Raw genomic sequence first — 26,863 nt, forward strand, 5'->3', positions numbered from 1 at the left:
ATACCATAGTTGGCGTTATTTCCTTTTTATGCTATTAAAAAACACTGCCATGTTTTTGAATAAATACATTTTTCCTCTCTTAAATGATCTGTTAGCTAAAATACTTTTCTTCTTTCACCCTTTCTTCAGTATGGCAGATAAAGACAAAAACATGTCTGGATTTAAAAACTGTGAGAAATATGGGAACAAAATTCCATTCTCTGATGCCCATACACTTTGCATATACTGTTTGGGTCCAGTCCACCTTCAGGAAAACTGTGTGATTTGCCATGATTTCAACCACAGAGCACTGGGTGAACATAAAAATAAATTGATCCTTAAGGGGTTGCTTCCCTCTTCTTTTAGGGAGGCATTATCTGGAGCTTCCCCCTCTTCTAGTACATCTTAAGGAAAATCCAAGAAAAGATCTTCTTCAGATCCATCAACTCCCTCGGATCCAAAATGAAAGAAAACTAAGTACTTTGATCTGACTTCAACCTTGGATCCAAAACAGAAGAAGACAGATATCTTAGATCTGACTATTCTATCAAATCTGAAATCTAAATTAACCAAGCTTACACTGGATAAGACTGCTTCAGGTCTGGCTCTGCAAACATCAGATTCAACACTTGATTTGCCTTGTCTCCAAAGAACTAGATATTCTCCTTCAGTGGACCCAGTCCTTTCAAGGGTCCTTTCGCCCATTTTAGAGAGAGACCAAAGTCCCTGTCATTAGTTTCCACTTGCTCTTCCAGGAGCCTCACTGAGGAAGACATGGAGAGGTTAGTGAGAAAGATTCTCTCAGCACAGAGTGTGGCAAGTGCCCTCTTGGCTCCTACCCCACTGGTCAGGAGACCCAATTTTCCACTACACCCCCTATGCAAGTTCATCCTCCAACTCTCCTGTTGGTTTTGGAGTTTTTAGAGCCAAATCTCCTGAGTCCATCAGCATCAGATCCAAGAATTGCTTTGCACTCAGATCTGAAGCACACTCTGAGTTCTTTGGTTCCTTTGGATCTGGAGGGCTCTCAGAACTGGGATTACCCTGTCAGCTCCAGGGTGTCCATCAACTCTGAAGATCTCGGAGCAGTCTTTGCACCTCGGGACATTGGCACAGGTTAGTTCGGCTCTGACTTCGACCTTGGGGGAGGTCTCCTCACAGCAGGAGGGGACTACGGTTCAAAGACTTGTCCTTACAGATCTGGGGTCTTCTTCTTCTTCTTCTCTGGGGGGGGGTCTGCCTTTGAGGTCATTGAGAGAGCCTTATAAGCTTCCTCAACTAGGATGGTTCTCTTCCCCTTGGATCCTTAGTCCACTAGCTTGTCATCTCTCTGCTTAGAGTCTCACCTATCCTCTCCACAGGGACAGCTGGTACTGAAACTCCAGGCTTCCCAGTAGGGTGTCCCCACCTTTCAGATACCTCCCCAGTGCATCCCACTGAGGAGGACTCTAAAAAGATGACGTGCAAGAGGAAGCACTTGGACCAAGTACCCCATCAGAGAAGATATGGACTTTGAGGAATGTGAAGGGTCCCCATGGTCACCTCCTGATGATGTTCAGTTTGGAGACATCCTTGCATCCTTGAAATCCTGAAACAGAGAGGCAGCTGAAAGCTCAGCAACCCCTCATCTGAGGAGTCTGTATTCCTGGAAGAATTCCGTACCAGCCTATCTACCTCCTGGTTAACACCACCCACCAATGACCTCATAGATTTGGTGTTTTGGCAGGCATGAAAGGCTCAGGATAACATTGAGCCAATCCCTCAGAAGCCAGATGAAATGTTGACAGCCCTGAAGATAGGCAATTTTAGATGAAAGATGTACTTGTAGATGCCAGTGGTGATGGCCAGTAAGAAGAAACTATCCAAGGAAAGTTCCACTGTCCATCCACAGAACAAGAAGTCTCAGATGACGGACAGATTTGGAAGTGTGTCTATGCTTCAGCGACCTTTGCTTTGAGGTCTCTGGATTATTTGGCACATTTTACCAGGTTGCAGAGAAACCTGATTAAGGAACACTCTGTTACTTTTTCAGGAGCTATTTCTAATGAGGTACAAGCATCCATCACTTCTCAGTTGGCTTCCCTGCAGGCAATTTCCAATTCCATGAGGTTAGTCTCGCATGTAGCTGAAGGAACCTGAAGGACAGGAGGTTCTGTCATTTCCATAAGGAGGCACACCTGGATGCATTTGTATGATTTCTGTGGAGCCCTTCAAGTCATCATTCATCAATGCTCCCTTTGATTTGATGGAATGTCTTCGCTTGGCCTCAAAGTTAAGGGCACTTTATCCAGGTGTGAAAAGGATGGAAAGACCCTGTCTGCCATGGGTGTATTTTTTTCCACACCTCAAAGATTCTTCTCCAGGAATCAATGAGGTGCTGGAAAAAGATGGTTCAAAAAGTCCCAGGGTCCATTCCAGAACACATGTGGAGGAGCTCCCCCAAGACAGAGGGGAAAATTCAAACAGTAGATGCTGTCTCATGGCAGAGGTGGCACACAGAACCAAGGGTCTAGAGATTCCTTTTTCGATAGACCCTTCCAGCGTTCCTAAAAAGAGGCCCATTTGCCCCCTTCTGGAGGCAATGGGGGGATCATTTGTCCCTGCACCATACAGCCTGGCTAGAAATAACAACAGATTCCTAGGTGCAGAGGATCATCTCCACAGTCTATATAATTTCCTTTTCCCTTCCACCTCCTATCTCAAAGAAATTCCCTGATGAACCACCCAGTCAGAGGTAACAAGCTGCATTTCAAACAAAAAAGCTGCTAGAAAAAAAGAATCATCCAAGAGGTCCTGCTAGACCAGATAGAATTCAAAACTTACTCAAAACTCTTTTTAGTGTCAAAGAAAACAGGGGACTGCAGACCAATTTTGGATATCAGCGTGCTAAACAAATCAGTTTGATGCACCAAGTTTCAGATGGTCATGGTTCAGTCCATGCTCTCATTTCTGGGAAAGGATGATTGGATGTGCTTGTTAGACCTTCAGGATGCATACTAGCACATAAAGATGAGCAGGGGGTCCAGAAGGCACTTACACTTTCAGCTGGGAGCCAGTCATTACCAATTCAGAGTTCCCTCCTTTGGTCTCGCTACAGCCCCCAAATGCATGGCAGTAGTGGAAGCTCACTTGAGACTGAGTGGAGTTCGGGTGTTTCCTTACTAAGATGACTGTCTCATTACCAACCTAACCAGGCATCAAGTAATAGACACACAAGATCACATTCTTCAGATTTGTTCTCATCTGGGAATAACCATAAATTATGAAAAGTCTCACCTGCAACCTACTCAAAAGTTAGAGTTTATAGGGGCATTGTTCAGCACAAAATCAATGATAACATCACTACCTCCTCTAAGAGTTCAGACCTTAAGAACACAGGTCAGGAAGATAATCTGCAGTACCAAAATTTCTGCCCATTTGGTTCTATGGACTCTAGGATGAATGGCAGCAGCAATAACCTTAGTACCATTAGCCAGATTCTAGATGAGGATTTTACAGTGGATAATAGCCGGGCAATGGTTAATACTTATCAGTGTATGTCACCCCTAATAAATGCTACTCAGAGATGAGAGCAGTGCTTTTAGCATTGCAGGCATTTCAAGAAGCTCACCTGTCAGAGATGACTGCAGTTCAAATGGACAACATGTCAGTAGTTTGGTACACCAACAAGCAAGGAGGAACAAAATCTTACCCTCTGTATTGAAAAGCTGTTATAGTGTGGCAATGGGTTATCTCATCTGACCACTTTCTTATAGCAATGCACATTCTGGGGAAGTCCAATGGGATAGCAGACAAGCTGCAGTGGGTGCATTATTCTACCTCATGAATGGTGTCTCAACAAGAGCATGGCAAAGATGATTTTTAAGCAGTGGGGCCAGACTTGTTGCGATCTTTTTGCTTCTCCCCTAAAGAATAAATGCAGCAACTACTTTGCCCTAATCCACCCACAGAGGGAGTCACCAAGGGATGCTCTCCTTCAAGACTGGCCCCCTGGTCTGCTTTATGCCTATCCACCAATCCCATTAATTTCTAAATTCCTGCAGAAAGATGCCATGTTGAAGAGCAAAGTTATCTTCATTGCCCCTTTTTGGCCTCAACAGATTTGGTTCTCCTTTCTTTGGCCTCACTTACTCCACTTACTGTGGACTCTGGATCCAACTCTAGACCTCCTGTCTCACCCAACAGGCATGATTCATCCAGACATATTGAACCTCAGGCTAAAGGCTGACTGCCTGGCTTCTCCAGTTCCATTAATAGCCAGACAACATATGCTCTCTTTTCCAGTGTGTCAGATACTCTTATCTTCACATAAACCATCTACGCGTAAACTTTACTCTAGTAAGTGAAAAAGATTTATTTACCGGGCCTGTCAAAGTAATGTTGATCTTTTTTCAGCCCTTTGCATAGTATCCTTGAATTTTTACCCTTTATTTTTAAAGAAGTAGCTAGCTCCTCCATGGTTAAGGTTCAACTAGCAGCAATATCAAATTTTCACATAGGATTTGATGGGGTTTCTAGTTATAGCCATGGGCAATTTGACATGATGTGACAGTATTTCTGAAAAATACAGATTTTTCTGCATAGTTACTCAATAGTCTGAAGGCATGATAGGCTCTTCGAAACCCTGTAATAGACAGAATGCTGCCATTGCATTGAACTCGTGTCTCATTAACTGCGTATATATGAATGTGTCCAGATTGGAAGAGGGCCTCAAGTTCTAGCATCTTCCTGTTAAGACTCCTAACATCGAATAGCACCACCATAATGCTGTCAAAATATGTGCTTGAGTTTCCTGTGAAGGAATGTCCAGTAGAGGGCTTTGTACAAAATAAACACTGTAGGGGATGGCAAAGAATTTAGCTAGCCTGTGGTCACCTGTCATTTGAAGTGTAAGCCATCCCTGGTGAAAAGGGAAGTCATATCTAATTCCACATCCCAGTCCAACACATACTGATTCCCCTTAGAATGATACCAACTACTTAGCCAGTTGTTAAAGAAAATTATCTTGTCTTGGTATCTAGGCATCATTCTTGGTGAAGGTAAGATAATACTTAAGACCTGTGCCTTTCCTGCTTCTAACACATGCACAGTAAGTTCCATGATATCCCTCTGAGTGGAAAACCTCAGGTCATTCAATCCAACATAAGCCACTACTAGGTCATGGTCATATCTGTCTAGTTTAAGGGACCCTTAAACCCTTGTGACTTGGGGGATCCTGGCACCAGACAAGCAGCTTACAGACACCCTCTTCTTGTCCAGTCTGGTGAGTATGGAGTCTTTATGCTATAGTCACCTATGGCTAAAACATTTTTTTCTATGTGAAAGCAGTCTTACTAGGTCTTATGGGTTTAAGACAGCTTTCCTGGTGACCCTCAGGTGATCTGTGTGGCTTTGAAGTGTGTGTGAGGGGAGAAGGTGCAGGTCTTCCCTTGTGCTATGAAAGATGGAATCTTTTAGACTGTATTCTAAGAGGCATTGGCATCTTTTTCTTCACAACTTCATCATAATTTATGGGCTTAGTGATGTTTTGTAACTGATGTGGTGTTGTGGAGGTATAATGTTTGCAGTCAATGGGCTGATGTGAGAGGTTTTCCCTCCATGTTTCTTAACTATTTACATCCCTTGCATGCTGCATTATCAGTTAGCAGAAATAGTGAATAGTCAGTAAGCATAAAGCAGTTGTTACACTACTTTAGAACATGTACTGCAATCACTCCAGCCACAGATGGGGTGAGAGCAGACTGCTGAACCAAGTTGCACAGAGTGGAGAACTAGGGTTGATTGTAGTACTTAGAGGTTGGAGGGAAATAGCTATAGAAAACCCTGAACATTTATGGAAGAAGTGCTTAGGGTAATGCACTGACATTAGGTTACATGGTCGCTAATCCTTATGCAAAGACTGAATTCGATTTGCCAAGAATGATGAATAATGGCAATTTGCTTATTGGTTACTGCCTGGCTACTACTAGTGCTAATCCCACTACAGCAACACTCAGCTAGGAATTGATGTCCCTTTGAACCTTCTCTCACCAGAAGAAAAACAGTACCACTAATTTCAAGGTGGTTCTTGAGAAGCTGATAATAGGCTCTTTGGTGATCAGCAGTTTCTTCACAGATATTGCAAGGGTCACTAGGTGTGTTGTGGCTTTCTCCTGGTCAATACCCTTGATAGCACATACAGCAGCTCAGCACAAGAGAACTAAGCTACACAATGGTCCAGAATTGAAACTGAAGAGGTATCCACCAAAATGACATCCAGACTAATCAAGGAAGTTCCATACACACTGCACAGTAACAGTCAGAAATCAAGGTCCCTGTGCTCTTTCTCTCAGCAGGATCATAACAGTAGCATTAATCCCAAACTAGCTCCTAAGAAGCAGTTGTGATTTGCAATTTCTAAGAGAATTAGAAAATAATGTCCCTCTGCTCTTAACAATTACCAGGATCAAAACATAAGTGCTTATCCTAAGCCATTTCCTGAGAAGTGATCTGTAGGCTCTGCAGTGATCAGTAGTCTTGCCCACATGTTGCAAATTTTAAAAGTAAGATGTGAAACAGAGTTAATACTTAAGTATGGCACTGTGCATTAAGTGGTTGGGAAGATATGAAAGCGTGGGCAACTGAAGCTTTAACTGTCCAATGGGAGAGCCTCTTTAGTTTGATCTTCTAGTGCTCAATAGTATGAGTGGATGTGATGATACTTGGAGAAGCTTCCAAATTCAAACGGGTGGTAGGAGCAGGCCACTGAAGAGACACTGAATTTAAAACACAAAGGGGCCAGAGTGGGTGAGTGAGTGGTAAAAAATAGTCACACAACAGCAGCAGCAGTTCCTGCTTTACTGACCTTGAAAAAAATGCTACTTTTCAACTCCTCATACAAATCAGCTAGACTTAACTCATTTGCAGTCTGAGAGTGAAAAGCAAAACTTTGCTAAATACCCTTAACCAAGAATTTGTAAAATGCCAATAAAAATAACTTTTATAAAGTAAGACAAATTTAAAATAAAAACAATTTAAAGTAAAATATACTGCAATGAAAACATCAATAAACAGAAGCAATGCAAGTATACAAACCTTAAATGATGAATTCCAAAATAGTCATACAATGGCAATCGCAGGTCAGTGGTAGCTCCAAGAGATTAAAACCTTGTCCTGTTATGCTTACCTTAAATAAAAATTATTCTCAGCTCTCTGCTCCTACCACAAATCAAATAGACATAATCCATTTGCAATCAGAGAATGAAAAACAAAATTTTAAGTAGCCAGACCAAAAAAAATACTTTTAAAACTGCAAAAAGCATATTTAAAGCAAAACAAATTTAAAATAAAATACATTTAAATTAAAATAAATTGTAATAAAAAGAGCAAAATAAACATTTTGCAGTGTATGTCTCTCTTTCTAATTAGATTCTTAACCCAAACATATATATTTTCTGACAGTGTTACATCATAAATATGTTTTAAATATGTTTCTATTATGTTCTTCATCTCTCCTCCTCCTCTCTCCCTATTTATTTTTACCTCTTTGTTTTTCAGCTCTTACATATTGCATTCCTTTTGTTTCTGTACATTTCTTAACAAAGGAAAAGTTTTTTTCTTTTACTACGAACCCATAAACCCTTTTACATTCTTTCCGTCTTCATTACTGTTAGATGGGTTTCTTTTTTCATAAAAATAATCTGTTTATCCAGCTCCTGATCCATTTCTTGTGTAACTCATTTATACCTATTTCAATCTGTCCTTCTTCTGTTTTTATAATAAACTATATAGTTGTTGTCTTTGCCTGTAATGCCATCTACTGCAGTAAAATAACATGGTTTCATTCCTAAATTAATTTAACAGCTAAAATCTATCTCTCATTTCATTTTCCTTTAAATATATCCAAATTATTTTTAAAAAGACTTCTGCTTCTCATGTACTCTGTATTTATTTTTCTGCAGGTACACTCCATAGTGCCAAATGACCAGAAAACTATGTAGCTTGCTTCCCCTTGGTACTCTAATGAATGTGTTCAGTCTCTTGTGTTTATATTTTCTCTGCAGTATACATACTTCTTTAATCCTCTGTTAACAATTTCACATCTTTCTACTGTTTCCCCTGGCCATTTTGATATCAATACTTAATTGTTGTCCTGTGCTTTTCCTGTCTTCCAAATGACAGTAACACTATCCAACCCATAATTTTGTGCAAGCCATGAAAATGTGGTTCAAGCTCCTCAAATATTTTAATTTATTTCTCTGTTAAAGTTGCATATAATAGTTCTAAATCTAATCTGTTCCCCTCTGGGCCATATATTAACTAGTAATGCTATACCAGATTTAATGAATATAACATCAAGTATCTTAATGATACTTGTCTTTTATATTAATCTTAGTGTTCCAGTTCACTTTCCTAGTCCCAAACTCTGTAGCATTTCCACCCTACCCAAACTGAAAAAGATGTCTGAACTTCGGTAAGCACAGTATATTGCCTGCATTGTCCTCCTATCCCAATTTATCTTTCTTGTTGTGACTGTTTTGTCTGTAGATTCTATTTGTTCTCTTTCTGATTACTCATCTTCTGTTTCCTCCTTTTTGTCCTGCAGTTCATATTGAGTAAATGAGTCTACTTCATGTATAATTTTCTATTTTGACATCTCTGTTTTGGTATTACAAACATTTATCCTCCCTGCTCTTATCTTTCTGTTACATCACTCTTCTCCTTTTGTACAAAAGAACTTTGCATCCAAATTTACATCATTCATTCAACTTATTATGGTTTAGAGTCCAACTTACTGTGCCCTCTTTGTCGCATTGTGCATATCTGTTTTTTGCCACACATTCACCAAATAACCTCTTTGCCTACATATATAACATTTTAACTGTTCCACATAGCTTTGTTTTACAATATTACATTTGAAATATTTCAACTGTGAGCATTCTGTCATTAAGTCTGGAAAACGTTTCCACTACTTCATATTTCCACAGCATCCATGATTTTATTTTTTAATCTGAAGTCTTCCACAGTAACTTTCATTGTTTGGTATTTTCATTTTAAGCACCTGAATCTTGAATTGCAAAAACAGATTTTTTCCTCTTAGGCAAAGTCTAATTTTCTGTAAAGAAATCACACAAGATAATTGTTAGTTTTAGCTTTTGTAAAATGAAATTAGATTGTTTAAAATGACAATATATTCAAAAGAAACCTTATATAAAGGTTCAGATCTCAACTGTAATGTAGATCTGACATCGCAAGCCTGAATTTTGCCAGGATGTATTCTATTTATTCCAAAAATGTGCATGTTAGGCAGAGAACCATATAAATTATATCATATCCTTAAAATATTTCTCTGGATAATGGTCATTATTTGCTTCCTGCTGTGGTCACCTCTGCATATGAAATTTCAGATCTGCATGCTGGAGACATGCTAGATTGCCATTGGAATTACGTTCCATTCTGATGGTGTAGATCATCTAAAGACAAGTGAGGACTCTTTTCTGGCATATTCAGCTATATACAGACATCAAGAAACACATCAGTTATTTCTTCAACACATTCCTCCATTCTGGAATTCCACATCAGTTCTAATTACATTTCATTTAATTCAAAACCTGTGTCCAGCTTCAACATGGTTTCAGTTGGGAATCCAAATTCAGTAAGTATTATAGATTTCATTTCATTTACTTCTAACTACATTAGCACAGCAAGCATTTCAGCCTTTGCACATCTGTGCATGCCTCTTCTTTTCTGCCATGGGATTTCCTTGTTTCATTTCCATTTACAGAAAATGGAAAAATATGGGAATGTTATATTTTATTAAACTACAGAATACAAATAAAGCATGAAGACAAAGAAAATAAATCAGAAAAAACAAAATCATGAAAATATAAAAATACAAAAATCTACAGAGAAGTACAATAAACAACTACCCATGTTTACTGAAGCAAACACAATAATTTGAAAAATTACCCCAACCTTAAAGTATCTTACATTAGACAGTGCTTCATTATTGTCCAATTTCTGATTATACAGGACATTTCCACATCTACCTAACAAAAAAGAAGACAGCTTAAAAGAAATGTATCTAATGTATCTTCTTTAACATGTAAATGAGACCCCTAATGACATTTTACAAATTGATCAGAGTGGAATTACAAAAACATTAAAAAGTAATGGATATAAAGAACTTTAAACCACCCTAATTCATTCTAATTCATTCAAAAAAAAAACAGAAAAAAAGGCTGTCATTTCTTCTTCTCAACATGCCATTGAGACCCTTCTCTGGCAATTTTTGAATGGGAAAACACCAGACAAAATCACTCCACTGTAAAGAGGAGCTTATCCTTTTCTGCCATGACAAAACATTATATTTATTTGCAGACATTTGATCTCAAGCATTACTAAATGTATAAAAAGCAATCATAATATGAGAATAGCATTGCTTCTTACACTAGACCAAAGTGTATTGACAATTTCCAAAGTAAAAACTGTTTATAATTACCATATTGATGATTGTCTTTAGAACATTACACATACCTCTTGCTAAATGGTTCCAATAAGCAGCTTACTTAACGTATAATATACAAGTAACAAGTGCAGTGTCATCACCAAAAATAGGTAAAGAAAACAAAATAAGTGCAGGAAGGCATGAAATACAATAAGATTATAAAAAGCCAAAACACCATTAGCTTGCCAATTATAAAAGATGCCTCTTTTAGTGAGATGCAATATAGAATCCAAAAAGAATGTGGACCTACAATAAAATGTCCTCATTTGGATCTACTTTGAATCATTTGGATCCCTTGTACCTTGTCCTTTGTGACACCCATGCTTTTGTTTTGTTTCGGTGTTTGGTTTGGCACATATTTTCTTCCCTTCTTGGTTATTAACAAAACATTTTCATCTAAGAGATAAGCACATTAAAATCTTGTAATCCATATTTCTTAGAGCCATTGGATAACAATTTTGCAGGTGTTCTTTATGATTCTCTTTCTGTGTCTATTTAATAACTGACAAAGTAATATGAGGAGACTATTCATTAACAACAATACACCATTCTTACTCTGAGTAACAAACCTTTGCTTATGCATTAAATTTAAAATTTTCTCTAGATGATGATGATTATGATGGTGATAAATCTGCTGCTCACTGTTCTGCTCCTGTAAGCTGCTACACTGGGTCAAGAAATATACAGAAACTTGCTTCTCAGTGTCTTGTGATGGCCTTTACCAAATAATATAAGCCTGTTTACCTTTACAACTAACACACTGATCTACCCAAGTATCACAAAAATCTCTCAGGCCATTATCAGAGTGCCACAATGAGGTAATATGAGAAGTAAAAACAGCAAACCATGTGGTGCTACCATTCAAATGCCTGATACCTTTTCTTAGAACAATTGTATGCCTGTTCTCATAGTACTACCCATATACCTAAATAATCTTAAGAATTAGCATTGTAAGAATCTGTCACCATTCAAAAAGAGTAGCAGAATATCTGAAGTCTGTTTAGGTATGAAAAAGACCATTAGCATAAGTGCATGGTTTAGAAATACCCGAGGTAAAAGACCTCACTTACAAGTGGAAAGGCATTCCCTAATATTACACTTTTTTAATTTCTCCAAGTGTTTTGGGTTTCTAATACCATGACAGGAATAGGCCCCATTCCTAACTCAAAGTATGATTAAAGTTCATGAAATTAATATTGTTTCAATCTTCGATGTTAGCCAGAAGTGCTCTTTGCAGCATCTGCCCAGTAATGACTACTTCTGCAGTTCGTACAGAGTTACTTGTACCAGTATCATCTCTAAGAATGACTGTAAATTCTTATGGAGTTACATGTATTAGTAACAAATCCAAGTATGATTGGAAATTATTTTATAAGACCCGTTGCTCCTACTACTACTGGAATTGTCTGAGTATCTTTCTTCCACATTGCCCTTGTTTCTGTCTGCAAATCCTGATATTTTATGACTTTATGCCTCTCTGTATGTAAGACACTGTAGTCACTGGGTGTAACAATTTGAATGATCAATGCTACTTTTTTCTACTTTTCATAGACTACTGTATCTGGCTTTCTTGCATCTATTTTTTGAACTGTTGGTAATGGATGATCCCAGTTGATATAAAGTTCATCATTTTCTATAATGCTTTGTGGCTCATGTTTCCAATGTTTTTCAGCTACTTCAATATTATAATGTTTGCACAATCCCCAGTGCAACGGATTGGCCATATTATTATGCCTTTCAGTATACAATCCTTCTGCCATTAGGACATCACAACCAGCAACAAGATGTGCGACTGTTTCCAATTCTGTTTAACAAAACTACATTTGTCTGTTTCTCCTACATGTTCAATAGACTTTGTTAACCAATGTATACATAGTCCTCTATCTTGGGCTGCCAATATTAACCTTTCATCTTTTGGTTTAAATTCATCTCTCCTTAACCACTCCTGAATTCAATTCTGATCAACATGAGGTTGTTCCAAGAGTTTTCTACACATACAACTATATTTACCCATTTTCCACATTTCTTGCCTTCTCATCTGATCCTTCACCTTAAATTCTTTCTTTTGTTTTTGGCACATTCAGTTGCTGCCTGATTTTTATCTGCTTCTGGTTTGATTTCCATTCCCACTTGATGCCGATATGCTTCTGCTAAACCAAGAAGCAAGTCATCTTAGACTTATTCTCCTCATGTTTCAAAACTTTCACTATTTTTGGGTCTTGTGAGGTCAGCAGACATGTATGCAGATCTATACATGTAATCAATTTTAAGGAAGCCCATACCTCCTTCAGAACGGAGAATATATAATCTTGGTATGCATTGATTTTTGTAAATCATTTGATGAGCATAAAGCATCCTTCTTGTTTTCCTGTCCAACCTATCCAACACCTTTTGGGGCCAGTCATTCAGTCCAAAACTGTAAGTTAGTACAGGAAGAGCAAATTGGTATATAGCTTGGACTTCATTCCTAGATCTCAACACTGTTTCCAGTATTAAGTCTTCTAAAATATCCCTTACTAAGCTTTATTGGCATTTGTTCATGTTTTATTGTTGAACCTTCATCAATTCCCAAACATTTATATACTCCCTTATGACTTTATTTAACAACAAATGAGCCTTGGTTCCATATGACTTTCTTTTATCACCTTTTGCTCTATCACAATGATTGAGTTTTCTTCTAAATGGCTATAAACTCTGTCAGCATCAATTCCAATGCATAGTTTATACGTCATTGGAAGGCAAGTTATTGGTATATACTTTTTAGGATACCTTGCAGGTTTGCTCTTAAATGGGAGTATTGTTTTTCCTGTTGTTAACCAGGCTGGTGTCTGGTTATGGTGTGCATATAAATAGTTCTTACTCATGGCTAAATCTTAACGTAAAGATATTAATACTTTTAGCCAGAAGTTAGGTACTGAATCTGGGCCTGGGGTTTTCCAATTAGGAGCTTTTCTTAACTTTGTTTTGCTATCTCTGGCTATTACTTCATCCCATTTCATATCCTGTACATTTGAATTTCTTATTCTTTTTTTGTTTACTTTTTCTATCCATTCAGCATATTTATGTTCCACAGGATCTTCATATATATGTCTCCAAAATGTATCTATTTCTTATTTTTTTTTCCTGCATATCTTCTAAGTTTTTCCATCTGTGCTGATATTTTTAATTTATTATTTGCAATAGTGCATGATAGATCCTGATCTGTTCAGATACTGCAAATTGCTTCTATCATGTCTATCTTTCTGAGTATTTTTTTTATCTGTTCCCTCTTCTGTTATTAATTTAGCTGCACAGTAATATATACTTTTTACTTCTGTTATAGCACATGAATCTCTATGGACAGTCCTAATTACTGTGTTCATTTGTTTTATCAAACTTCTAACTTTTGGGGTTTTATTGACTTCCTGTAGTCTATTTCTTTCATTGATCTTAATATGTCTGTCCACTTCTATTAAATAAAGCAACTCTTCTTTTAGATCATTTTCTTCTAAACTAAGGTCACATTCTTTTTCTCAATTTCCTGCAGGCATTCTATAGTAAGTTCTAGAATATCTTCCTGTGCCACATTCTCTTCAGTTTCATCATGTGTCATCCATTGCCCTTTCATATGGGAGCTCACTGACCTATCACTCCACAACATTGACTGTGTCAGAGTTGCCACAGTTTCCTCTTCTTTCACATGCTGTGCATCTCCAACTGAACATTTGTACTGGTTTCCTGTGAAAGACCCCAAAGTATCTACATATGGCAACAGATCAGATGTTTGCTGCTCCACTGGTTTCTCCTTAATTTGGAGATCCATTGCTCTATCCTGCTGTAATGTTATCTGAGTTTGATTTTCAATACTAAATCCTTCACTTTGCAGATAATCCATAACTTCAATTTCTATTTCTTTAACTTCTCCATTACTAATCCTCTTTTCTACTTTTCCACTGTGTTTTCTTATTTTCTGTATTGTAAAATGTTCGCTATCTGGTTGCCTTTGTCTGTATTTCTCTTCAAATATCTTTGGTGCTGCTCTTTTTGTATTGATTAGTTTTCTCCTTTGCATAAATATTCCACCATATTAAATCTCTTTTTCTTTCCTATGATCATATTTCTTCTTCAGATGTCTCCTGCTCCTCCTGTTTCTCCTTGCTTTGGGGACTCATTGTTTCATCATGCTGTGATATAACCTGTGTTAGACTTTCCACACTAAATCATTCACTTTGCAAGTATTCCATAACTTCATCTTCTATTTTTTTTAACTTTTATTTTACTAATCTTCTGTTCTACATTCCTTCTAATATCACCGGTACAATATGCTGCATGTTTCAAATTCAAATTGTAGTCACTGATCCAAATAACTAGAAGATTAGAAAGTACATATTTTATTTTATAGATCTAACAATAGAGACTTGTGGTCAGTAGGTACTGTAAGAACATATAAAATAATGTGGCAGAAGAAAAAAATCATATTTGGCAATCAGAAGCAGTGGAACTATCAGATCTTACTACTGTAACATCTAAAGTAGTGCAGTGAGTTAAGATGTCAGTGGCGGAACACTGACTCCGAACTATAGACCACATTTCAGTCCTTCCAAACAGCTTCAAAAACATCTTTGTGGGCTCTCAGCAGCTACCTTGTATTCAGTAAACAAATGAAGTCAGCAGGAACAGTTTAGCAAAATCATTTCACTAAACGAACAAAATGAAGAGCTTATACTGTTTACACAAAGAAAATAAATTTCTCTGATGTTGTTGTTGTTTGTCTTTCTGGTTTTTCCCGGTTAGGGGGTTGCCACAGCGGAACTCCGGTCCGCTAATGATAGGCAGTTGATTTTTATGGTGCCGAGTTGCCAGCCCGACGCTTAACCTTCAGCAAAGGCACGCCCATTCACGCATGTCTTTCGGAGGCCACTCGATGGCGGGGAGGACATGCAGACTCCACACAGAAGGCACTCCAGCCGAGAATCGAACAGGAGAACCTCTTGCTGTGAGGCAACAACACTACCGCTGTACCACCACGGCCCAGTAGTATCTGTGTGCCATAGAAAAGAGAATGGCAGGCAAAAGAAGTAAGGGGCTTTGAGAGAGTGCCAGCAGTAACAACATCAGAAACAGAAGTCAGGAGAAATAGATGAATAAAAGGTGGAGCAGATTCAGAGGCAGAAATTTCAGAAAGTGGAGGTATGACAACTGGAACGAAGAAAGCATGAAGTCTAAAAGGAATAGAAAGAGAAGAGGTGGTATTTGAAGGGAGGGTATGAACAGAATGAGACAGTCCAGTAGCAGTAATAATATCTTTAGCACAACTGAACCAAAATGTGAAATACTCTTACATTTAGAAAAGAAAGGTTAGCAATCCTGCTTCATGCCCTAATTCCTTCCATTGTGTCCATTTGTACTGGGGTCATACATGGATCAAATGATAAGACACATCACAGAAATAACAATTCCTATATTGCAATGACTACCATACTGTAGGTCTATACCCAGAAATAGAAATAGCATTATACAGATGCAACAGGTTATTGTCTTAGATGCAAAGATCCACCTATGCCTCCCAGTCCCAGTCCACATACCCTGAATGGTTTTAAGTTTCTTTTTTAACTTCATATAGTTGAGTATATTCCTTTTGAAGATAAGTTTGGATATCTCTGTCTTCCAGAATGCCTGTACCGAACCACAAAAATAAATGTTTATAAAATTCCAAACAGATATCCTGAACAAAATGAGAGCACTAGCATACAACCTTTACATCACTGCTGGACAGTAATTGCGTCAAACTTTTTATAAGGCTGAGTTTCACCCACTTCTTACTTACTGACCTGAAACAATATGTATCCACATACCATACAACCTTATTTGTACACTGCCTTTGCAAGTAATGAAGAAAACTCCCCCATGCACTTTAATTTTGTAATAATAAGAAGGCTATTTAAGTGTCACCAATATATTTTAATATTTTGTAACTCAGTGGTTTGTATACATAAATTGTGAAAAATAAAACTAATACTTTATGTTCTTTTAACAACTGTCAACATGGTTGTTACTGTTCTATTTGTTACAGCAATGTGCAATGTTCTAGGGCCAAGCATAAATGGGAACATACTTTATTAACAATTGTAGCTTCCAGTATTTCATTCCAAACATTCTTCAGTGTAGATATATTTTTCATGTCACCTGAATAATTTGATAACCATGTATACTGGCTAAAATGCTTACATAGAAATATGATTTTACAAGCACTAATTGTAATTATACTTTGATAATGATCTCAGAATTTTCTCTGATTAAAATAGTAAATGACAAACTGATGCTATCAATCGGTGAGTGGCAACCTACTAACAGAAATTCACAACATAAGAATTTTGCTTCATATTTTCTTTGTTGCACTTCAGAATTGTGCCAGATTAATTTTTGTAAACTTATCTTAATTGCAAAAATGTGATTTTTTTTTCCAGTCAAAATGCATTCCAAGTTTTGGAGGAGGTAAATAAAACCAAAAAATAGATATCCTATCTCTTTATTTTTTTTTCCTAAGAAAAGGAGATCATGGGAAAACTTAGACTGAAAATTTGGTGCATGCTTAACATATCACTATCGGTAAACATTACATCATAACTTTAGAATATGACAGTAGTCATACTGTAGAACTAGTCACAACATTTTTCCCCATCTGGATGCATTAATCCTTCTTCCTCCTGCACATTTACAAAACAAAGCACTTCTTTTCACTTTGCTGTGCAGACAACTCCATGGCTTTACATTACAGGGAACACTTTATTGCTTACCGTTACATACAAGAGGTATGGTACAGTTGGCATTGTCCTCCTCTGGATATCTCTTTCCCTGGTAGCCTGCACTTCTTTTGCTTCTTACAAGAAATGACCGTGGCATTTTCTTCAGGGCCTGGTCTGTACAACCTTATAGTGCCATGAAATGATACACAAATTAATAACACTGTTCAGTAAACTCCAAAGTGCATACAGTTTAATAATGCTGTACTTTGCAAATATATTTACATAACAGAAATATGGAATGTTCACAAGTGAAAATTGTAATTATTCATGCTTACAGTAAACTAGTATTGGACACAATGTTAAAACAGTTATTTAAAGACATGGAAGGATGAGAGAGAGAGATTACTTGTTAGCAAGACGTAAATACAGGGGAGTTAATGTAACAACAACTACATCTTGTTATGAATCTTATTATGCTACGTCCTATTTACTTTTTTCATGTATTAATAGTATTTGTTATTTAACCTCTCCTCTGTCTTTCCCCATTTCCTTTTCCCTTCATATAAATAGAGTCGTGAAGCCAGAGAAAATGGAGGCACTGGTTCAATTTCCAAAAAGTTTTACAATAAATGAAGCAAGCTGTTCTAATGATGTAACTAAGATGCTCAAAGTGTATACATACAGTTCTGCAAAGTAAGTGAGGCTTTAAATTGTTCAGTAGTTGATTTGTTACAAGTGTGTTCAATTGTTTTACAAGTGAAGAAAAGGTAGTTGTGCCTTGTAACATAATGGTCTTAACATAACAAATGTTCCTTTAACTTATAATTGCAATATATTGGGTTGTTAATCAATATGTATATGAAAGAGTTTGAGGTAAAGGTATAAACTAGCTTAAATTATAATTAAATCAGAAGTTTTAAAGTAATGATGATTAATATAAGTTAGGAATTGAGACAAAAGTATTTATAACATCTCTAAATAAGAACTTGTACATGTTCTGGATCAGGTGGAAAGTGAGACATGGTAGAGAAAAGGATAATGACATATGTAAATATATACAAACACACACACACACACACACACACACACACACACACACACACATATATATATATATATATATATATATATATATATATATATATGTATGTATTTAATATAGACACACATAGAGTGATGCTTTCATGCAGTGAGTATGCAGAATGATGGATGGGAAATAGGATGTAGGAGGTCACATGCCTTCATTAAGTTGGAGCTGAAGTTCAAGATGCCCAGGTATTTAAAGGGCCGGATTCTAAAAGACTTTCTCTCTGTACAAGACCTATCTACAAATTAAGCTTATACCAGAGTAAGTCACTTACATTGAGATGACAACAAAATTGTAGCATAAAAGATGTCAGTACTTCCTTTATTGGCATCTTGGGCAATCTCAGTTATGAATAGCAGATGCTTTATTCTGTTGTCATTCCGCTCTATTACTCAGATTTTTATTTGAAGATGTTGGTATATTGACGGACAAAATATATTCATGATTAAATCTGACACTGAATTTCTAACAATAAACTGGAGTCTGAAGATTCCTGTGATAGGAACATGACTAATTATAATGATAAACTAACTCTATATACAGTGTTAATGACTAACTGCATGAATGTGTGCATAAATTTAAATATATAGATTTGTTATTGTCCCATATCAGGTTCTTTCAATTACTTTAATATAATTGTTCTATACTTGAATGCTGCTATAGAGGATTCAGTTACTTAATAAGTCATGGAAAGGATGCAAGCTCTTTCTATTTCTGAGGTAACATTAAAAGGTAAGTAGTATTGCACTATATTGGGGTATAGAAGTGTTGGAAAGATTACTTCAGTTGGGAATAATACTTCTCAGACTACAGATCTACGTATTCCAAGTTACAAATAATTATGTTAATGTATATAGTTTTCTCATTACTATTCATTATGAATAATGATATGTCTGTAGTTAAGAGTACATTTTTTATTTCCTTAAACACTTATGCCTTTGTAATAAGTCCAGATCCGTTATTACATATTTTGTAAGACATGAAGTATCATATGCCAATACTGATACTTTTATTTAAATATTAATAGTCTAAATAGTGGTTATAAAAGAAGAGACTCTCCCAGTATTTGAAATGGTTATCTTCTATATTCCTGTACTGCCTCACAGTAGGGTTTAAAAAAAGCTATAACAGTGAGAAAATGTTGGAGTAGAAGAAGAAAAAATAATAATTTTGGTCCAATTGTATTTGGAATACAACATTATTGTTATTAGACAGCATATGATTAAATCTAAACTAGATGTCAAGGACTAGGTTTTGATTAAAAGCATTAGATAGTTCACATTATCTGTAATGGAAGGTATGATAGTTATGAAACTACAAATGTATCCCTGTATTTTCTATGATTTTCTATCATTTTTATCTAACAAAAAATATTCTAAACTGGTATCAATGGATCTTTATTAAATTATGTTGAACTCAATATCTTTAATTCAAGAATATTTTTGTAATTAATTAAAACAGACAAATTACACAAATCTATCTAATATAGAAAAACAAAAACATTACTGAAATTTGAAAGTAAACAACCTCATCTCCATTTTGGAAAATACTTAGGCATTTTTGCATTACACCTTTTATGCTCCACATAGTACAGGAGAAATAGCAAATGAAAGTAATTATCTTTGTTGGAGGTGTAACAAGGTGATTAATGCTGATTGGCAATATATCTTGTACAAATTTGTAATTCTATCTAAATTATGGGCTCATTTTTAGATAATTGCTCAATATTTATGGACAAATACTTTTCAAATAGCTAAAATGTTGATATTTTTTAATGGTCAGGTTCCATACCTCTCAATCTCTTAGCACAAGAATTCTGGACAAAGCCTAAAATAATGGGGGGACAAAGGCCCCAAAAAGGTATTGATTTGAACTATTGCTCTTATAAAGTTAGAAAGTTGCTAGAATTGCATGATTTGAGTTAAATACATTTTCTGAAGGATATGGAGTCTGAAACTTAATGAATGTCATTATTTAGTGACATCAATCCTCAATGATTTGCCCCAAAACTACAAATTTTATGAGGAAGAAATCAAATATATGAGGCAGAAATATACACATTCTATGAAAATCTGGACAGTTGAGAGTTCTGTCCAGTTCACTTATAAATTAGTAAGGACCAGATCCATCTCCTTTCATGTCTCTTATTGATTGCTAAGAAGATACTAAAAGGGAATTATCAAAAGTCCAAATTACTCTCATTTTCTAAAGATATTACTATAACCACCGCAGTTTATGATGAAAACAAATACTATCCATGTAAAAGAAAAGACTCTAGAGTGAAATATAAATTCTAACTTATATTTGCATTACTTTTGCAGAAATATAATAAAAATACTTCTGATATAAAATCCAGACAGTTTGATATAAAGTCTTATTTGCTTCAAGTTGTGTACTTCAGTTATAACAGCTCTGCTTCACCTTATAAATAGTATAAACAGTTTAAAGAGTATAAGGGATATTCTATTTTTTTGATTAATCAAGAAAATGTACCATCTGTATTGTTCATACTATGATGTTTGAGATATATTTTAATTATTGTTTATTAATTCATATTAATTTATATTTCTTCATATGCTGTGTTTCATGCTTGTATGTTCCCAACTGGAAAATTCAATATAAGTAATAAAAAGACTTTTGATACAGCAGTTTTCTTATTAGCATGTTTTAATTATGTTCCATGAAAACTTTTGATTATCAACATTCTTTCTTTTCTGAATTGGGAAAAACAAAAAATGAAATAAAAATTATACTAATCTTTTACAATAACTTTTTTTGGTAAATACAGGCACACATAATACACTGCAGATATTCATAAGAGCATGCATATTTTTGTTTGTGAATGGTTCTGATGAACTCGGATCAAGGTGCACTGATCCCAGAAGGCAGAACTGAGAAGGAGTAATAACTGAATGAAGGGAAGAAACCATTTCCCTTGATCAGGTGGTGGCTGGAGTAGGAGGACCACCAGCTGGATCTGGGTCCGAAGAAATCATCTCATCTTGTCCACATCTGTTTTGTTGGCAAACTATAACAATGGGGTAGAAGATGGGGGCCTAGAGTGGTGGAATCTCTTTTTCTGTAATATAGAGGAATAGTTCCTAAGGGAAATTAGCGCCAGTGAAACCCTTGTTGGTGGGGTGTCGGCTCTGATAAGAAATAGCTACAAAAAGAACATTGTTTCTGAGGTTTTAACAACTTTTGGGGCCAAATAAAGAGGGTGTGTGCTCCGGGGATCTCTTTTTCAAGACCTTAGTCCTTACTTTATCTTTATTTTTTTTTATTCTTTTCTCTAGACTTCTCAACTGGTTTCTTGACAGGAGAAGAAACAGAAAGCGTGCTTGAAGAAGCAGGAGGGGCACCTCTCCCCACAGTGGCTGGGAGAAGACCATTTAGAATTAACTTATTTTGATGCTTCACTGCCACATGATAACTAAAAACTTTACAAATAGTGCAATAGCTCTCTAAATGAGCAGAGCCAAGGCAATGGATGCAGTTGATATGAGCATCTAAATTATGGCCGCAGATCACAATTTTTGAAAACCCGAGAGCTATTCCGACATACTGAAAAAACGTAGCAACAAGAAATAATAGCAACAATAAAAAGAAAGGACAAAGAATTATTTCTGCAAGACAAAAAGATTCAATTCCCTAAGAGTAAGATTCAATGCCCTAAATGTCATGACCAAAGAAGGGAGGTTAAGAAATAAAAAGATTTAAGAGAAAGGCAGATAAAAATAAATCTTTAATTATATGGGAGGTGAAAAAGGTGAAAAAAGGTAACTACATAGAGATATAGATATAGGTATAAAAACAATATCAAGAAAATACTTATCTCCAGTAGAAAACCTAAGCACCAAAAGATCCGTCCTATGCTTGTGGTGGCAAATGATATCTGAGGTAACTCAGCACAAGGGGGTTATGAGTAAGGGGAGAAGCCTGAACACTGGATCCAGAGCTTGAAAGTGTCAGAAGTCAGATCTAGTATGGATCCGAAGACCTTTACGTTGAGGAATGGCTGGAACAGATGACATTAGATATACTGTTAACTGACAAAACTCTGAGCCTGAGTATGAGTATGAGTATGAGTATGAGTATGAGTATGAGTATGAGTATGAGTATGAGTATTCATTCATTGTTTTTAAACACGTAAGATGCACCAGGCACAGCTGCTGCTTCTTTGGTGGTATATCTGAAGTACTATATGATTAACGGAGAGATCCACCCAAATGTCAGTTATCTTTTAGGAACCTATGGCATACTACTCAATAAATGAGAGAGTCTCAAAACACCACCAAAACAAGAAAGTTAGATTCCTGTGGCTGATGTTTTAGGATGTCAGAACTGCCTGAGTCACAAATGTTATACTGTGATGGACTTAAAAGACAGCAAAAAGATCAATTTTATGATTGTTTTTCACCTGTTTACCATCTCAAAATCATTATATATATATATATATATGTATATATATATATATATATATATATATATATATATATATATGTATATATATATATATATATATATATATATAGGATCTACTTCACGACTGAAAACTCAAAATACTGAATTTCATATGAGTGAGACCACAACACCTAATTTTCAAAATACTGAAACTCATTTGACTGAGTCTCATTATACTGAAAGCTTACAATGCTGAATTTCAAAGTACTATATATATAAAATGTATGGTCTAATATTTTTTAATATTTATTCTGTTATCCTTTTTTTGCCTTTGTCTTACCTCCTTAAACATGTCTCATCTTATATGTGACAGTTTATTCTCTGCTGCTTCCTAAGCACACATTTAGATTACTTATATTGTGCATTATCTTCAGCCGCAGTGGTGCAGAGGTTAGCATTGTCGTCTCACAGCAAGAGGTTCTCCCATTCGATTCTCGGCTGGAGTGCCTTCTGTGTGGAGTCTGCATGTCCTCCACATGGTCGAGTGACGTTAAAGACATGCAGGTAGGTGCGAGCTTGAATGGGCATGCCTTCTTTGAAGGTTGGGCATCGGGCTGGCAACTTGGCACCGTAAAAATCTACTGACAATCATGAGTAGACTGGAGTTCCACTGTGGCGACCCCTAACCGGGAAAAGCCGAAAGTCTTTATTCTGCTCCTTGCATGGGTACTTGGTCACATTTCACTTAGCTGCTTATACTTTCCTGAGTTCTATCCCATTCAGCTCTACAAGCAACCTGACAAAGATTTGACATTTAGTAATCATCAGATCTAATCACTGGCAAACTGATTCCTACTGCAGACTTGGAAAAAGCACAATTATCTTCCAAACTGGTATGTGACTGGTGTTTTTGAGGGCTGCCTCCACTCTAAAACACATTTTTTTCCACTGGACTGCTTTAATTGTATAAGCTGTCTATGAATAGAGCTTTTTCATGGTTTCTAAAGCTTTTTGTTGTTTTATAAAAGATGTGTCTTGTGAGAGGCTTTCTACTCTAGTTTGAGCTACATTAGTGGTACCAGCAATTTATTTTTCTATTTGAGAAGTATGGTGAGGATTATGTTAAAATTTGTTAATTTTATAGCTTAGTTATTGTTAGTTGGCTTAGTTATTTTTAGTTGGCTTAGTTATGAATATAAAATCACCTTCAGCTCCAACTTGTGTACTAGCAAATACAACTCATACTTCTAACCAGGAAACTGCAAATGGGAAGAAAGTCAATTGTTCACACAAGGCCCAGAGAGAAAAGCTCCAAAAGAGATTACAAAATAACAGTAGAAAATACATTGCACCATAAATGTAGAAGTTTTATTAGTAAGAAGAGCCTAACTATGAATGTGAGGAGGCATTTTATAAGTAGTGAGTAGTGGAGTAGATAGGTGATAAAGTGTCAGGTAAGAAAAGTGTGGAGTAAAGGTCATACTAAGAAGAAGCTAGGAATAACGGGATGGACTGTAAAGAGGAAGAGATAAAACTAGGATATCATGTATCTGGAGAAGAACAATGATAGCAGATAGGTGTGATTCGAGCAAGATTTGTAGTGTCTCAAACTGGCAAAGGGAGGAAATTCTAGAGTGTTGATACAATGGAAGAAAACAGAGCATCATTATGAGAATTGTGAGATGGGTATCCAGGGCCGGTGTTCACACTTTGGGGCCCCCCAGCAAATATCAAGTTGTGGGCCCCTAGGCAGTTTCAGTCTAAGTATCACCCTGTCACTGCCACCCCTCCTAAGCAACCTTTTATTTTATACTGCAGACTTTTAGGATTAGTACACACAGACTGACCTGTAGCTACAATGCTCTTACATTACAACAGGCCTGTATACCACACTATGTTGGCCCATCTTACAAAGGGACATTCAGTTACTTGCATTTAGTTGGAACAATGATACATTACAACAACTCTGTGAACAGGGCTGGACTTAGGTGAAATGGTGCCCTACGCACTGCCTAATGTTTCAGCCCCATCCTCCCACACACACATCCTCCAGTACTTCCCTCTGTTTTCCCCATCTTGGGATCCCCATACCATGCACATTACTCCCCCCTTTTCACATTTTCTGTTACTATTCAGCTTTTTCAAGATGCCATAACTTGTACACTGTGATGTGCATTTTGTGCATTTTAAAGTTTTGTTTTCTTTTTATACAGCCTTTTCATCCAGTGATTGCTTGAACAGAAATTATGATTAAGGAAAGAGATTCAGCACTGCTGTTCGGCTTTAGTTTTCCTTATATCCTTTCAACACACCTTTCCTGACCAAGACAGCACAGTAATAATTTGGGAAACAACTGAATTAAGCTGGTGCCCCAAAAGCCATAGGGGTTATAGATGATCTGGGCTGCATTTTAGAGCAGTTTCCCAACCTTTTAATCCTAAACCAAAATCAGTCTTATTTTTTTTCTTTCAAGGAACACTTATGTTGTGTCAAGGCTTAATGTTCAAGGCTGACAAAATATACCTCACAATAAACTAACGAGACAATTCCAATGATATATAGCCTCAGGTCCTATATGGGAATATTGCCTGCCTCCCTGATCCCCAAAAAAGACAATCACTGCCTATGCATGCCTCTGGTGGTAGACTGTGATGAAAGCTCAAATTGCCACAGTTATGTATTTCAAATGACTGCTGACATACATATAAATAGCATGCCTCCTCACTCCTCCCCTGTAACCCTTTTAAGGCAGCTGCTTGTATATGTGCCTAATGTGTGATTGTGAGGAAAGGGGAAAAAATAGTGATTACAGTAATGTATTCTACTCTGCTGCTAAACAGTACACTGCCCCTACACAAGCTATAGTAACTTTTGTACACCTCTGAGGTCTTTAAGACAAGTAAAAAACAATGACCATACTGTCCCCACTCCAAACACAAGTTATAATGTCATTCTGTGCACTCCTCTAAGGTTTGACTGTGATGAAAATTAAAGAAGTAATAACCACACAACCCCTCCCCACACACACATAACCTACAGCAACTTTCTGTGCACACATCGAAATTGGGCTGGTTTTAGAATGGATGCAGTTGACAGCAGAGGTCATTATCAGCTTTATCCTAGCAGGGTTATATCTCAGCCCTGTTCAGGCAAAAGAGGGTAATCAGGAAATTAATACATTTTTTTCTCATTTTTCTCCAACCAGCAACAGCTTTAGTGGGGCCCCACAGAGTCAAGGATAATTAAGGCAGCCTCACTGTATCCATTTGTACAGTCTGAGGAGTGGGGGCCACTAGACTTCTAGAAGATGTAAGTGTCTGAATGTTCTGTGATATATTTTATGACTTACTTTTAAAATGCAATTAATTGTTAGCTGCATTTTTATTGATACCCAGAAGAATAATGTATGTGTTTTGGCATTACTGGGTGTGTGCATAGATAAAAAATCTGTGATATTTTATACACACACATATATGTATATATATATATATATATATATATATATATATATATATATATATATATATGTACACACACACACACACACACACACACACACACACACACACACACACACACAAGCCATAGCAATACTAGATTTGTACTTATTCCAGCAAATAGCAATACAATGTGCAGCACTGGTACTGCCACACCAGATCAGTGACTGCTGTTTAGCATTACCATATAGCAGCAGAGTTAAATCATTTTTATTGACCTCATTGTGGAGTAATGCATACCTGTTACTTTCACTGATTTCAATGGCCTTTCCTGATTTTGCCTCATAATTTTGCTCTGTCCTTTACAAAAAGTTTGATGTGTTAGCAAATCACTCAGGATTACAGACAGTCACTAAATCCAGAGTATTATGCTTATTATCCCAAAATGCATGTTGATGCAAAAAGTGTTATTCTATTCACTTTTTAATTGAATTAGAATACTTAAAACATGCTCCTAATTTTGAGCTTTTATTCTGCTTCTGCTGTTGGCATTGCACAAAATTCTTTAGCAAAAAAGTTTGAGAGTTACAGTATTTGTTTTTCTGATAGCATTTATAAAACTCCCTAAAAGAGAAAGCTATCCTGCATTAAGATCAGTCACTCTGGGATGCAGATCTCTCTAGTGCTTACGTTGCTTATGTGCATTATGAGCTTTAATCTAACAAGGTCATATTACAGCCTTATT

At 36.5% G+C, this 26,863-nt stretch overlaps 1 protein-coding gene across 1 annotated transcript in view; it reads right to left on the bottom strand.

Annotated features, from left to right (window-relative positions):
- The window catches only part of LOC122812203 (zinc finger protein Gfi-1b-like), a 311,143-nt gene that overhangs the window by 139,544 nt on the left and 144,736 nt on the right, over positions 1 to 26,863 (bottom strand). Inside the window, exon 2 of the mRNA XM_044084542.1 lies at positions 17,242 to 17,373. Coding sequence (XP_043940477.1) covers positions 17,242 to 17,347 — 106 coding nt within the window. The 5' untranslated portion in view covers positions 17,348 to 17,373. The remainder of the gene's footprint in view (positions 1 to 17,241; positions 17,374 to 26,863) is intronic.

Source organism: Protopterus annectens, chromosome 9.part0, assembly GCF_019279795.1.
Source record: "Protopterus annectens isolate FY-2018-M chromosome 9.part0, PAN1.0, whole genome shotgun sequence".
Classification (NCBI taxonomy): Eukaryota; Metazoa; Chordata; order Ceratodontiformes; family Protopteridae; genus Protopterus; species Protopterus annectens.